Source organism: Cololabis saira, chromosome 9, assembly GCF_033807715.1.
Source record: "Cololabis saira isolate AMF1-May2022 chromosome 9, fColSai1.1, whole genome shotgun sequence".
NCBI lineage: Eukaryota > Metazoa > Chordata > Actinopteri > Beloniformes > Belonidae > Cololabis > Cololabis saira.
In genome coordinates, this window is record NC_084595.1 from 38,476,015 (window position 1) to 38,491,927 (window position 15,913).

At 38.2% G+C, this 15,913-nt stretch overlaps 1 protein-coding gene across 1 annotated transcript; it reads right to left on the bottom strand.

The window, feature by feature from the left end:
- Nucleotides 1–880: 880 nt before the first annotated feature.
- Nucleotides 881–5,429, bottom strand: si:dkey-193c22.1 (uncharacterized protein LOC567837 homolog). The gene is made up of 9 exons (XM_061730078.1): nucleotides 5,346–5,429; nucleotides 4,430–4,457; nucleotides 4,179–4,328; nucleotides 3,919–4,039; nucleotides 3,603–3,815; nucleotides 3,345–3,428; nucleotides 3,006–3,147; nucleotides 1,593–1,755; nucleotides 881–1,492 (listed from the first exon to the last, which is right to left on the bottom strand). Coding segments are annotated over exons 2-9 (1,110 nt in total). The 5' UTR covers nucleotides 4,432–4,457; nucleotides 5,346–5,429; the 3' UTR covers nucleotides 881–1,257.
- Nucleotides 5,430–15,913: the final 10,484 nt, after the last annotated feature.

Genomic DNA, 15,913 nt, shown 5'->3' on the forward strand with positions numbered 1-15,913 from the left:
ATAATCACACTTTGTAAAGTGTTGTTGTTAACCTCAAACTGTACTTACCTCATTTTAACACCCACTAAAAAGACCGGATCATTTTTTTAATGATCTAAAACCTAATAAATGAAACAGGATGTTGTTGTTTTTCCTCCCCTTTCCGTGTGATTAAGTGCTTAAATGTTATCTGGGCTGCAGTTCATTATATGTAATAAATGTCAGACACATGCATGCAATACAACAATATTTAGTACTTTCTCTTTTTAAAGAAACTGCAAATTTGTACTGTTTAATTTTTTTTATTAGTTGTATGATTTTAAAATAAATAAGGAGTAGTTGATTTGCAGCTTTGGTATTGGGACTTCCATTCATGCTTCAGAGCAAATTTCACTTTGTGTTTATTCACTGTAACTTCGCTGTGATCTTGATTACGTAATGGGAGGCTCCGGCTCAGGTGGCTGAGCACGCTCCCCCCGTATCTTAAGGTTCACGCTTCAGTCCACAGCTCTGGCACGGACCTGGCCACTCAGGCGAGCTCCCACCACGTGGATCCAAACAGGTTATTGACCAACACTGTAGGAATGTAACATATCATTTCAGAGTAATTATCATTTACAGGACTGTCTCAGAAAATTAGAATATTGTGATTTTCTGTAATGCAATTACAAAAACAAAAATGTCATACATTCTGGATTAATTACAAATCAACTGAAATATTGCAAGCCTTTTATTATTTTAATATTGCTGATCATGGTTTACAGTTTAAGAAAACTCAAATATCCTATCTCAAAAAATTAGAATATTCTGGGAATCTTAATCTTAAACTGTAAGCCATAATCAGCAATATTAAAATAATAAAAGGCTTGCAATATTTCAATTGATTTGTAATGAATCCAGAATGTATGACATTTTTGTTTTTTTAATTGCATTACAGAAAATAAAGAACTTTATCACAATATTCTAATTTTCTGAGACAGTCCTGTAAGTTCACTGTTTCTTCAAAGAAAATGATTACCGTAGACCAATGTTATCTTGACTGTAAACAATGACCAATTTATTTCAGTATATAGATTAAAATCAGTAAGCACTCGATTTACTCACAATTATAAAACTGCTACAAATATTATATATAATTCTGAAATGAAACTTAAAATCAAGGTTAAATTTGATTCACTTTGAGGTATTAGAGCATATATTGTAATCAGACTGGGTTTGGCACTGTCATTAAAATACTGCGTGTTTTTTTATTCCAGGGAATGACAGACTGACAGGACGTCAGCAGGCACCCAGGAGCTTCCTGAACTCCCGTTTGATGCAGCTGTAGATGGTATGGTAGTAGCGCCGGTGTGGCAGCATGAGGTCAGTGACGATGTCAGTGTGGCCGACTCCTGGAAGCAGGTAGAGGGAAACCTTCACGGAGCCCGACGTGAGCAGCTCCGAGAACTTGGTGGAGGACTCGACCGGAACCACGATGTCACGGGTCCCGTGGAGTAAAGTGAAGGGAGGCACCCTGGAGGAAACAGAAAACAGGAGGACTTTGTCTGTAAAAAGAGTTGTGACTGCATTTCACATAAACAGATTCATGAATACTGATCGTCTTTGGATCTCACCTATCGAGCTTGTCCTGCCTGAGCTCCTTCACTAAGTGCGTCGGGGAGTAGTATGGAAAGTTTTCTTCTCCGTTCATCGCTTTGTGCATGGTGGAGACATATTCTATTGCTCGCTTCTTCTCATGCTCGTAATGGTCCATGATATTGTAGACACCGCTGAGGCCTGTCCAGAAAATACAAAACAAACTGACCCAAATTTTCCAGAAGAGCCTCAGGAGGAATACTGACTATCAAATACCTACAGACAATAAAATATAATGGCTAAAGCATACCACTAAATTCAGATATTAACTTCTAAAACCTGACTTTAACATGGATATAATATTTTGTCTCATCAAAGTTCAGGCTTGGTGTGGTTTTCTTGGTCATAAAGGGCAGTTAGAGTTGATCTGGAAGCAGGTGTCTGGTTCTGTGTTCAGACTACCAGACACAGTTCCAGTACAATTCTGATTTGATAAAGATCTGATTTGATGCTTCACATTCATTACTACAAGGGTCCTGCATCAGACCTTCACAGGAACATTACAGCCCGCTGAAAGAGATACCATCAGCATGAGCCATTTGTATCAACAAGAAGAAGAAAAGTTAAATTTGTGACTCATTGGTGACATCCTGCCACTGATTGGTGTCACTTTCCTCTATTGTTGTTGACTGGCTGCTGATATTATGCCGAGCTTTGCTCGCCTCCCAAGAAATACATACCTATATATTATACATATATACAGGACTGTCTCAGAAAATTAGAATATTGTGATAAAGTCTTTTATTTTCTGTCATGCAATTAAAAAAACAAAAATGTCATACATTCTGGATTCATTACAAATCAATTGAAATATTGCAAGCCTTTTATTATTTTAATATTGCTGATTATGGCTTACAGTTTAAGATTAAGATTCCCAGAATATTCTAATTTGTTGAGATAGGATATTTGAGTTTTCTTAAACTGTAAGCCATGATCAGCAATATTAAAATAATAAAAGGCTTGCAATATTTCAGTTGATTTGTAATGAATCCAGAATGTATGACATTTTTGTTTTTGTACTTGCATTACAGAAAATCACAATATTCTAATTTTCGGAGACAGTCCTGTATATATATATATATATATATATATATATATATATATATATATATATATATATATATATATATATATATATATATATTACATTAGATAACATGTACAAGGTTCAAGGCCTTACTTTACTCTCCTCCTTCATCACTGCCAAAAGTCTTCTACTTGCTACTAAATCTTTAGTTGCTTTATTTGAGAGGCTTCCAGATTAAATGTATTGTCCTCAATTAATAACGAACAACAATTTAGCAACCAAAACTCATTTTTGCAGAAAACATATTGAAACATCCTGAAAATTGAGTCTTTATCTAAGCAACTAGGCATCCGCAGACATTTACCAATCACCCCTTTTATTGAAGGTGTAATGTCCTGCAGCTTTTTAGACTCTATGAACAGCTCCTCTCTGGCATCAGTGAGAAACAGTGTGGTGAGCGCACACAGATGTGCACCAGCTGAATGGCCAATTAAGACAATGTTGTCCTACACAAAAGAAAAACAAGAGAACATAAAAGCTGATTACATTATCCAACTCAATCAATGTATCAGTACATGAGGTAGCTAAAGACAGATGAAACCGTTTTGATCAGTGCTAAACTGAAGAAAAAAAAACAGAAAAAGAAACTTTGGTGAATTGAAATGGATTCAGGAAACTCCAAGATATTTGAGCTAAGTCTTACTTTGTCAAAGCTGAACTTCTCTCCATTTTCCTGGGCCCAAACCAGACAGTCAACAATATCTTGGACCATCCCTAAAACATTCCCCTGACAATCAGATTAGAGCAGAGGTCAGTTTAGAAAGGGGTTTAAGATGAATTATCACATTTACAATCAGTCCTCTAGATTACATCTGTAAGATTGAATATATGTTTACATAAAAATAAACATCACCATTATAAATGCCTTTTGCATTACTCAGTCCTGTTCTAAAGCTCTTACCTTTGGATATGTGGAGTAATCTGGACAAATGACAGCTGCATTCAGCTCTTCAGCCATTTGTCTGGCCAGTAAACAGTAAATGGATCTTTCTCCAGAGCCCCAAGCACCCCCGTAAATGAAAACTACCAGAGGTGCTTGCACATCTGGTGATTTGATCGTATTTGGAGAGTGGTATAAGTCCATCTTATTGCTTCTGCGGCCAAAAACTATGCCCTTTTAAAGCAGACAAAAAAATCATTAAATAAGCATTGTGACATTATTAGTGAATAGATGAGAGCAGCATTGGATTTTTCTTAGCAATGTGATGCTAACATACCTTTTCATAATGCTTAAAGTTTGCTTTATTTTTATACCATGACTTCATCTGAAAGTACAGCCACCCATACTGCATGTATTTGAGAAGATCAAGTGTAGCGATGGTCAAACAGTATATCCGCCTTATTGAGACATGACAAAGAAAATCAAAAACATGCTCTTTCTAATATGTAAAACAAAACAAAAAAAACAAATGCACCAGAATATAATAGATAGGAAAAAACAAACAAAAAAGCAATAACAAAGTATAACAGAAGTTACCTCGGCTTTAGAGCTTCTATGTACTTCTTATATCCAGGCTTGGTGGGCCAGCCGTAAATCCACTGGGCAACTAAACTGATGGAGTATGGGAGCCCCACAAACAGAACCCCCACTGACACAGGCAGCGTCATGTGATATTTTATCCAAGACCTTAGAAAAAAAACAACATATAAAGGCATTATTTATAATTATTATTGATATTTTTAATATGACACTCATTGATCTGGATTGTGTTTTTGAGAAGGCCTTACATTTTGTGGTTCCCTCTTTCTGCCTTACCTATGAACATTAAACAAATAACATGCACCATAAGTAACAGAGTAAAGTTTCATTTCATCAGACACATAAAAGGAAACAGATGACCAGTCCCAGAGTGAAGTATCTAGTGTGTTTGCACATTTTTAGTAGTTCCAGTTCTAATCACTGTCTAATTCTTATTCTAATATTCTGAGGTGTGATGGATCTAAAATAAGAGGCTGAGAAAACAGGTTTTCATTATCCCACTCTTTCTTTATTTCTCTTTTATTTATTTGTTTGTTTTTAGCTCTTTTCATTATAATTTAACCTTTTCAACAGATTTTGTGATTTAAAAAAAATAGTTTCAAAAAAAATGCCTGGACCTAAAATCAGTTCCCATCGTGGTAAGTAATGTAACGCACTAATAATAGCTTTCTAGTTACACACAGAGCATTACAAGACTAAAACTATGATTAAACGATAAGTTTCAATTTATAACCATAATAATTTAGAACCATAATCCAGGCTTTTCTTTACAGGTGTGTCAGTGCGACCTCTAGTGGCACGTTATACAATTACACCACTGGGCAAAATAAGGATTATTCTCACACACACAGACACACACACTAAGGAAACACAATTATTGGATGACATAACACTTTGAGGTAGAACATTCCAGCACGTCCATATAAAACTAATCAATGTCACCAGCCACAATAAATCCAGGAGTTTTCACGTTTCATCCCCTTTCATAACATCCTACTAACGAATAAGAAGTTTCCTTCCTGTACGGATGTCCCGTAATAAAAACACCGGAAGTCCAGTGAAACAGCAGTTTAATGTCACATGCAACACGTGACGTGTTGTATATGGCATGATCTCTGCGTGATCCGTTTCCTATGAACACACACTGAACGCCCCGGGACTCACCTGTCCTCAAATACAGGTGTCCTCCACACTCTGCACACAAAGATACACTACACCCAGCAAGAGCGAAACCCCCGTTAACTTCCGTCTTGGTGGGACCAGTTCAGGCGGAGAGCGTGGCGCGGTGGGAGGAGCTCGGCTCTGATTGGTTGACACGGACAGGAGCGGTCGCTCATTGGCTGGAAAATAACTAGAAAACCTCCGGGCTTGTTTACTTATTCCTCTACAGTTCTTTCATGTTCCCAGTTCTAGTCTGTGCCGTGGCTGTATGCTCAGGTGGTAAAAGATCGTTATTATCCATACATTATTTTGCCTTTTGATTGAATTATTTTACCACGCTTGGAAATTGCTGTGTAAATGGAAATTGGATATGGCATGCCTCCTTAAGAGAAATAAGAGAAATTACTATCTTGTTAAAAGTAGACACCTTTGTGCTGACGCTCCGGAAATAAATACAATATTAGTGTAAATCTACTGATGAGCCACACAGTTTTTATACACATACAAACGCAATTACCTACAGTGGGAGTAATTATTTTGATTAAATGACACTTGCACTCGCTTATTTGATATTTCAATTTTCTCATTTGTTCTACAGTTTGCTTAAAGTGTACTTACTAGTACAAGTGGTCATCGTCGTAATAATAATAATAATAATAATAATAATAATAATAATAATAATAATAATAATAATAATACATGTATACATGTTTGCCTCTATTATCTAAACTTGTTCTCTCCACAGTAGAGGGTGCAAACTGGACACCACTATATAATACAATAATAATAATAATAATAATAATAATAATAATAATAATAATAATAATAATAATAATAATAATAATAATAATACATGCATCTATGCATGCATATATGCATGCATCTATGCATGCATATATGCATGCATATATAAGTATACATGCATGCATAACAGCCTCAATGTTTTCCCTGACAGGTTTTACAAAAGCAAAAGACATTTCCGTTCCACTTTTGCAAATAAGTGGATGATCGAACCGTCTGAAAACCCACCTCCTGGTTTACACGATATTTGTGATTTTTTTCGAATTAGGGCAGTTTCCATTATAGGACGTCTTGTTCCAGGTATGGTATTGCACATCTCTAGGGGTAATGGAAACACGCTTACTGGGTGATGTGGGGGTTTTTCCACACTTCAAGGGACGTTTTCCTCAGGTCCCAATTTATTCATCATTTTGTTTTTTTGATCCTCTTCTTGCTGCCAAAAAGGAAAACAACGATAAACTTTTAAGATGTTTTCTTGCAATAACCTATGTTGTGCGTAGCTTTCATTACAAATGCTAAAGTATCCCACATTGGCAGATGTTGAAACTGTTGTAGGCCTATCTACTATTTCTGAAAAGCTAAACAATGTGTTGCCTATTTTTAATCTTTCCCACTTCATTGTGTAATCCCTTTCTGCAAGAACTTTGATTTAATTTAATGCATTTCCTATTGTTACATGGTTTTCTTTTAGGGATAGAGAAAATATTAGGTAGCCATTACTATACATAATCCTTGAAGAAGAAGAACAATTAAAAAAACTGCTTTAATCACTGCAATGACAATGTGTTTTGATGACAATCAAGAAAGCAGCGAAAGCATACCTGTAACTGCTCAGAAAAATAGTAGCACAGCAATCTGTCCAGTAGGGGGAGGGAGAATGCCACCAATTCACTTGCCTTTCCATAAAACGACACCTGAAAAACCCAGTAGGATTATACTTAATAATTGTTGTGGAATATTGAAGGACACTAAAACTTTACAACATCAATATTTAGTGTTGATGTTGATGCTGACTTGAACCTGTTCAAAAACAGGTTCAAGTGACTTTAATTGACTGCAAACCCTGAGATAATTGTATATTTATCTATTTGCAATGCTCATCTCATATATAAATAAAAGAAAATAAATATAAAAGTCTCAAAGGTGATTCATTAATAGAGGGTGTTAATGTGTGCTTTGTTAAATTCTTAGCACCAAATTATTGGAACGATATTTAGACATTAAATGCTCTAAAATATACAGACGTAAGTGGTGCAATTAGCTCAATAACTAGCGACATAATTACATAAAATGATTGCACCTCTTGGCTTTATTAAAACCCACTGAGTAATTCCAGAGCTGAATAAAAACAGTAGAAGAACAAAGGTTTCATTGACCCTAACCATGGAAAACCTTGGGTTCAGCACCGCACGTTCATGGAAAGCAGAGCGGTGTACAAATGCTGACCATCCCGTGGGTTATTGTTATGTTTGGCCCCACGGAGCGGAGTCTCCATCCCTGAGTGCTTGTGTGGTTTTTCCTCCATCTGCCACGATGTGGGGAGTCCCAGGTGTTTTTGTTGTAAAGCCACAGTGGAAATAAAGTCAGACGTTCAAGTGGCAGCACGAGCAGAGTCAGCCCATTCTGAACCCCGCGGTAAAGATTCACAGCATTTTCTTTGTTCTTTAGAGGAATAATTCTTTGCAGACAAGAGTTTGGTTAGCACCATTTGACAAAGAGAACCATGTAGTTGCAATGGGTATAAAGGGGCCTGAAAAAAGAGATATAAAGACCATCACTTTTTGTCATTTTATGTTGTAGTCAAGCAAGGAAACAACATTTTCATGGAGAATCTAAAACCACTAAGGTAATCAACTGTCAGCATAAGTTCAAGAAAAGTGCACAAATGCTGAAAAGCAGTGACAGAGATGTCACAGTTGTCATACGCTTCATCTACACGCCTTTCTCTTCAGATCAGCTCAGTGATTCCTCTGATGCCTCTGGGGACACAGTTAAACATGATGCCAGATGTCTCTCAACCTGAAAGCCCAACCTCGGGTCATCATGGTCGCAGGGCTCAGATGTCAGCAGAAAACAGCCTTTTGGTGACAAATCTCTGCAGATAATAGTCGAGATGCAGAAAAATCAAGACAGAAACCCTCAGTCATGCCGAGACCAGCAAAGGTGTTTGACCAGTTTTTATACCGGGGGAACAGAGTCGTCAGCGGTGTGTCATTTGTGTTCTCTGCTTCACCCTATCATACTATTAATGCTATTTTGATGAGCGGCTGTGCAAACATCTAAGGCATGTGTGGACAAGCCCTGTTTCCAATGGAGACTTTTACTGCTGATAACTAAATGCGATTCACTTTCATAATGATGAGAGTGAGACTTCTATTTAATTACACTCTTTGGGATGCAAGATGTTGGAGTATTCAACATAAATCTGTCTCCATTTTTGCTGAAGGCAAGATTTCCGCTGCTCAGCAGTCTGGGTTTGTTGTCTCCTCTCCGCTGCCATAGAGCTTCAAAAACAATAAATCTGAACTGCAGGGATGCAGATTAACCACACTCATGCAGAATGATGTCCGGCATCATCCTGCTCAAGTAACCCGGAACGAACTTCTGGGGGAAAAGATGCAAATCCCCCATGCCAACGGTTACTGTTGCACCACTGAGCAATCACAGATGCCAGTTTTTATGCCTTTCACAGCATGGATGGTCTTTCTCATCTTTGGCACGTAGTAACCGTTGTCAGATTTCCCCCCCAAAAAAACGACTTGAAACGTGAACTCATCTGACCTCAGAACACATGTCAGCAGTTTTTCTGTCCATGTGACAGGGGCTTGTGCCTAGATAAGTCAGCTGTGTTTTGGTGGAAAGTTGATATACAGCTTCCTCCTGGAGTAATGCGGTTTCAGGATGCATCTCTGGATGCAGCGGCTGCCTGGTGACAATGATTTTCCGATGTACTCATGAGACCACGTGGATCACAGTAGCATGACAGTTTCTCATGCGGTACCAGGTGTGAAGGTCATGTGCAGCCAACAATTGTTTCCAGCCTTGAATTTAACACTATGAGATATATTTAACCTCACTGTACTATTTTATACTATTACATATTGGCTTAATTTAATTCAAGTCTGACATATATTTACAAGCTAAAATCCTTGATTCCTTGAATGGACCTTGTCGTTCTACAAGCCTTTCTGTCTTCTCTCATAATTATTTTTCAGTGTGCAGCTGATGTTGAAATATAAAATCAATTTCTTGTTGCATTTCGAAAAACATTTACCGTATTTTCTGGACTATAAGCCGCTACTTTTTTCATAGGTTTTCAACCATGCAGCTTATACAAAGGCTATTCTGTGGATTTTTTTTCCACCACTCGGGGCGCTCTAACCTGAATTAGAATCAAAACTAAGACAAAATAAATGCAAAGAAGAATACGTTACTTCTTCTTTAGCAGATAGAAGTAGGTAGAAGCAGATTTCAAACAGATAAATAGATAAATAAATACCGGTTATTTTCTCTTGGTTCTGTCCCGTTTTAATCAGCAAAGTTGCTGCTGTGTTAAAAGGATCTATTTAGGTACAAACATGTACATCATTTACAGTTCAAAATCGTTGTGTACATGTAGTTAATATCTAATATAACAACATAAATATCTGCGGCTTGCATATCTTTTTTCTTTAAATAGAGCGGATGCGGCTTGTATGCAGGTGCGGCTTGTATATCTTTTATTTATTATTTTTTTAGAAATAGAGTGGATGCGGCTTATAGTCCAGAAAATACGGTATGAGAAATTAGTGAAATATGGACATGGAGTTTATAGGAGCATGTGATCAAAGCTTATCAGAAAAGCTGGTGATAATGGCAATAACATTTTGAGGTGGAAATTTTACTGGACATTTTGGATTTTGCAGAATATTCAAAACTTTGATGTAGACATGAAATGTAGACATAAACAGCTGATCTATTCAGGTGTGGCAATGCAAAAAATAAACCCCACTGTTAATCAGTCTGAGAAAAAAAAGTAGTTATTTTATTGTATTGAAACAAATTCCCAACAGAAAAATTGATATCTGCTGGTAAGAAACACAGTGTTTTTTGTTTACCTGCTTTCACATAGTTCTGAGAAATCCTAGGTGTAAGTTATGCTTGTAATTCCATGGGAACGTTATCATCAGGTGAATCGCTGTAGATGTTTTGCCTTCAACAGACTTTGCTGTGTGTGTTCAGAACAACCTGTCAGTGAAAAACAAATGCAATGTCAACAGCATTATTGATGGATGACGCATGTGTAATTCGCCCTGAACAAAATAAACAGAATCACTCAAATGTAAAATGATTACACATTTTTAGTACATTTGATATATGAAAAATACAGGTTTCTATAAAGTCGATAAACGCACGTTAGAACATGTAACATATCCAACATTCCTGATGATGACACAATCGTTCTCAGGGCACGAAGCCAGTTATTTGTAAATGCATTCCAATGCCGGTGATTCATACCTTGCTGGGGGCATTTTCTGTCATCCAAGAAAGATCATTTTGATTTGCATTCGCCTTGTGCTACTTTTTGCTTTAAAACCGCATGTAAGGCACGTACCAGTCAGGTTGTGTACTTCTCCAGGTCAAAGTATCCATTTGAGTGCAGAACCTCTGTCATGCTGGAACATTCCTTCTCCAACAAGCTGCTCGTCCAGATGCCTTTTACATAAATAATGCTGATTACATTTTTTTGTAACAATTCAACTGTGAAATTGCACACTTTCTTCACACTTTCAGAGCTGGAACAGGTGAAGGTTGGGCCAGGAAGTCAGGGTGAGGGAGTCACAGCCCGTCTGCAGTCTACAGTTTACTTTTAGGAGGACCGTCACCGTAGCTCCGATATCAGAACTACAGCTTATCCATTACCACTTGATTAGTGCTGCATTTATATCCTTTTCGTAAAGACTAGCAATTTTTTATTTATTGATTTATCTACTTAGTTTCAGTTATTAGAAAATGAGTTTGGACAATTGGAAAAACAGACAAGCACACACACACACAAAAAATACAAAATACACTTTATGCAAAATATTATTTTTTTCTTTTAAGTATAAAACTACAAACAAAGATTGTTCCAAAGTGTGGAAATGGGCAGGTAAGGACTTCCTTTTGCCAGATAAGAATAAAAGTGCCTGGATTTTCTTGTGGTGAGGCCCACACGTGCACTACAGTTACCGTCATTATCCCAGGGTAATTTGTTTTACAGCCAGCAGAAGAAACCGCATAAAAACAACAGGTTAAAACTAGACATCAGAATAACTTGTTTGAAAAGCCAACGGTTACAGGGACGAATGATTTTTAAATCTGTTTGTTGGGCATGTTGTCGAACTGTGTCTGTGATCGGATGGCAACATAAAATCATTAAAAAGATCAGCTTAGCTCGGTCAAAATGTACGGCGCCTTTTTTATTAGTTTTAACCTTGTACAGTTTGTGAAGGTCATTTATGTGCACACCTGCAATCTTTCAACACACCTTCACAATGCCCATCAGTCGGTTGTTGTTAGGGAACCAGATAGAGCCATTTCAACAAATGAAGGAAAGCAGAACATTTTCAATAAAACAAAATAAAAACATCCTCATGAAAGTGACAAAAATATTAAAACTTGCAAGGTTATGATAAAAGTGCTGATCAGCTCTATTAATGGCATTGGCATGTTACTCAAAGGCCTATAACTTCTCTCTGTAATGTTGCAGTTTTTAATTTGGTGTAAGTGACTACGTTTACATGCAGTCAAAATTCGGGTTATTGCTAATATTCCGGTTACTGAAACATTCAGAATATTCCGTTTACATGGTAATTAATCATTCGGGATATCTGGATAAAACCAGCAACGCGCGGAGAACGTGATGACGCAATTCCCCTAATTTCTGCTTCTCCATCCTGTATCCAAATTCAAAACAAATGCTGCTTCACGCAACTTTTCGCTCATCTTCTTGTAAATCTGGCTATCCCGGTACTTTCTACCGTCTACAAATGCCAAAATGTTCATATCCTTCATTACATTTATGAAGTGATTAGTCTCCTCCTCACTCCAAAAGTGTGGCGTGGTCTTGTGTTTCTCTGTTTTTATAAGAACTTCCTGGACTCAAAAGAGCAGGATTTCTTGCGAACAGAGCATGCGCATAAAACAAATTCATGTTCCGTTTGATGGGGATATTCCGTTTGGCGTTTATATGACCGAATATTCGGGTTTTAAAAGGAGTAACCCAGGGGTCATATTCAAGTTTTTAAATACCGGAATATGAGCAAATTCGGGTTATTCAAAAGGGGTTATTGGTTGTTTACATGGCCGTGCAAATTCGGGTTATTGCCAATATTCGGGTTTTAAAAGGATTATTGATGCATGTAAACGTAGTCATTGTTTAACGCTCTCCTGTTTACTTCCCTCCTCCGAATATCCTCAGTGACCCAGTCCCCCGAGCTCCCGGCTGATGCTCGGCACCGAGCCGAGACCCGAACGTGCTGCTCCTGTCTTTCTTCCTTCAACTTTCCCCTCCATCCACCGTGCCGCACCACTCCAACCCTGCAGTCAAAGAGGAATTCCGCCCTCTCTGGACTCGGACCCTCCAGACACAGAGCCATCTTTTCACAGGAACTTCACAAACACACCGGGCCTAGAAAGAACATCACTTTGACGAGGGGGAGCCATGGAAACTGGCACTGACCGCAAGGCCAAGTTTCTAGGTATCCCAATGCCCGGAATCACACCCGGAGCCCCACAGACGCCAGAAGAGCGGTGAAGACAGAGGTGTTGGCGTTCAGGCAGCAATGTGATTTTTTTTTTTTCTTCTAATGGGGCTTAATGAATGATTGGAGGGAAACAGAGTGGCCATTCTTGTCAGATACAGTGAGTGAATGTTAACAAGACTGTGAAGATGCTCAAGAGGGAACTCTTTGGGAAAAATAGTGGAGATATTTGGCAAGATAAAATAGTTGGTAGGGAAACTAATGAAGCCAACAGATGATAAGTAGATGTGCAAAAGCACGTGTGCATTTGTGTGTGTGTGTGTTAAGGATGAAGGGTTGAGACGTACTTCCCTGGGAGAGATTCATCTTTATATAGTCCCAGCTCTATGCCAGGAGCAAGGAGTCACGTTTCAGTGCGTCATGTCTCTTTCCAGTGCTACCTAAGTCAACAGAAGGTTAAAGGTGCCCTCTAATGTGCAGTCATTGGTATATTCAGATCCAGTCACGACAGAGCTACTTATAGAGCAGTGAGATTTAAAAAAAATACAGAACAAGTATGATTGAAAAAAAAAGAAAAGCTGAGTAAGGATACCATTGAACGAAAAAAAGACTTGAATAAACTTCTGTGAAATAACTTCACACTCTTGCACTTTTCTAAATTGGAGTGTGACTTGTGATGGTCCACTTGTTTTCAAGCCTTTCCCGTTTTCCTCTGCCTCAGCTGCTGTGAATTTTCCCAGCTTCCACGGAAAAGACTCCAACTGTTGCAAAATAGAAGTGAACCTGCAAAGCTGGCATATTATAAATAGGCCGAAACCGTTCAACCGCGTGTGCTAAATTTCTAAGATTATGGTTTGTTCTGCAGTATACGCAAACTGCAACATGTCTCACAGCAGTACGATACTGTGTACTACTGAGTCACCTGATCATGGAGAAAATGTAGCGGTGTAGAGCAGAGGTTCTATCGTTAAGGGTCAGAAAAGAAGACATGCAAAGCCCCTTAACATTTCAGCGGAGGAGTTTTATGGGTGAATCTCATCCACTACCGCTACCAGTTTGTTGCATGGCTCCAAATCCCCAAATCGTCAAACTACCTGTGCATCAGCGATGCATAGCACTGAAGCAAATTATCAAACGAATTATGATCTTCTCAATGTGAGGAAAGCAACACTGTCCACCTGCATTTTTTAACCTCATGAAAGTCTTGTAAGAATGATCTAAGTGGCAATCATACGAAAGTACGAAAGTGAGAACAAACGGCAGTTCCTTTCTTGGCCAGTGGAAGCTGAAATAGACTTGACTATTGTTCCAACACTTTGGTATATAAAGGATTTTATGATGGACTATGGTGGGGTGTTCGATTCCTACGGGTGCAAACACCCCCATTTGTTGCTGTGCTATGAGGTGATCTTGCAGAAATGATGTGACTGGATTTCTCCAGACATGGTGCTGGGAACTGTGATGAAACAATTTGACCTTGGTTTCATGTATCCGTAGGACATTGTGGCAGAAATCTCAGGATTTGTTCAGATGCATTTTTGTGAACCTCGGCCTGTTATGGTTTTAGATTTCCCTTCTTGTCTTTCCTGGGTAGTTCCCCTGTTTTAGTCTTGTTTTCTTGTATTTCTTTGTTTCCTCTTTTGTGTTTGCTGGTGGCTTTACTTCCTGTTTTAGAGTGAAAGTCTGCTTCTTCCTGTGTTCAGTTCTAGTTTGACTTTGCTTGCTCCCATCGTCCCTGATTGCTTACAACTGTGTCTCTTCAGCCCCTCCAAGTTTATATTGCATTTTTCCTTTTTCCTGCCAGTCCATCTGTTTTGCAGCCTCATCATGTTATGGCATTCTGCTTTTACGTTCAGTTCTTTTTCTCTGCAGTGCTTTCCTTTCTCTTTATTTCTGTCTTACGTGAAAATGATTCATCTAAGGATCCAGTTATATTCATTTACCTTTCAGAAGTTTATTTACCTGTAATCTTTCTCATTACAGAAAACTGATGTCTATAGCGTTTGGGCATGGTTTCATAATCCTTTTTGCAATGATGTGAAGGAGCGATTCCTTCTCGAGGCTCATAGCTGATGTCGTTCCCTCCTGGATTTGTATTAACGCATCCCAGAGTGCTTCAGACAAAAAAAGTGTAAAAATTCTACTTTGACAGAGGTCTGAACCCTTGCTGATGATCAGTTCTTCAACCAGCTGTCACTTACCTGCTGACATCTTATGGAAGCAGTAAGGATGTACTTAGTATTGCCCACTTTTCTTCCGTTTCTTTTATTTTGTTAAATATATACTGATAAAAGAAACTAAATATTTGTTCCTGTTAATCTGACGATCTATTATTATTATATGATTTTTTTAGCCATCTTTTCTGAATGACTGCAGTCTCGATTTAAAAAAAAAAAGAAGATTTTTATTGATGTCTTTGCAATCCCTCCCTCCCCTTCTCACTTTGGTTCGGATTAAGCCCCATCCTCAGCTAAATAATAAACTGCTCCAGATTTTTGTTCTTTTCTTTTCTTTTCACAAAAATTTTCACTCATGGAAGTTGTTTAAAGGACTAATATGGGATATCTATGTTGTTTGCTTTACAGTTCATTGGGTGCAGCTAAGATAAGTCTCCTCATATCATGCACCAGTATCATGTACCGTGGCATCGGGATCAGTAAAAAATGTTCTCACTCTGAGGTAAGCTTGTATATTGAATTCATTTATAAACCAGTCGAGTGTAATTTCAGCATAAATGCCAGCTTAACTGACCAGACAGCTATTTACTCCTGGCCTTGAAGCTGCCTCATAGAGAATTATTTCACATTGTTTTTTTTTTTCTCTTTTTGTCCAGCAACTAGATTCCTATAAAACCCCAAGGAAACGAAAACCCTCAATGAAGTCCACAGAGGTTGCGAGTTAATAACCTCAGTACTGTACCCTTTGATCTGCATTGTCATGGTAAAGGCTGAGACAGCACAATTATTTCACCTAACTGTGTCTCAGGCATGCTGACATTTAAAGGCGGCGGAGGAGATTCCTCCGGAGCACAGAGGAGCTTGTCTC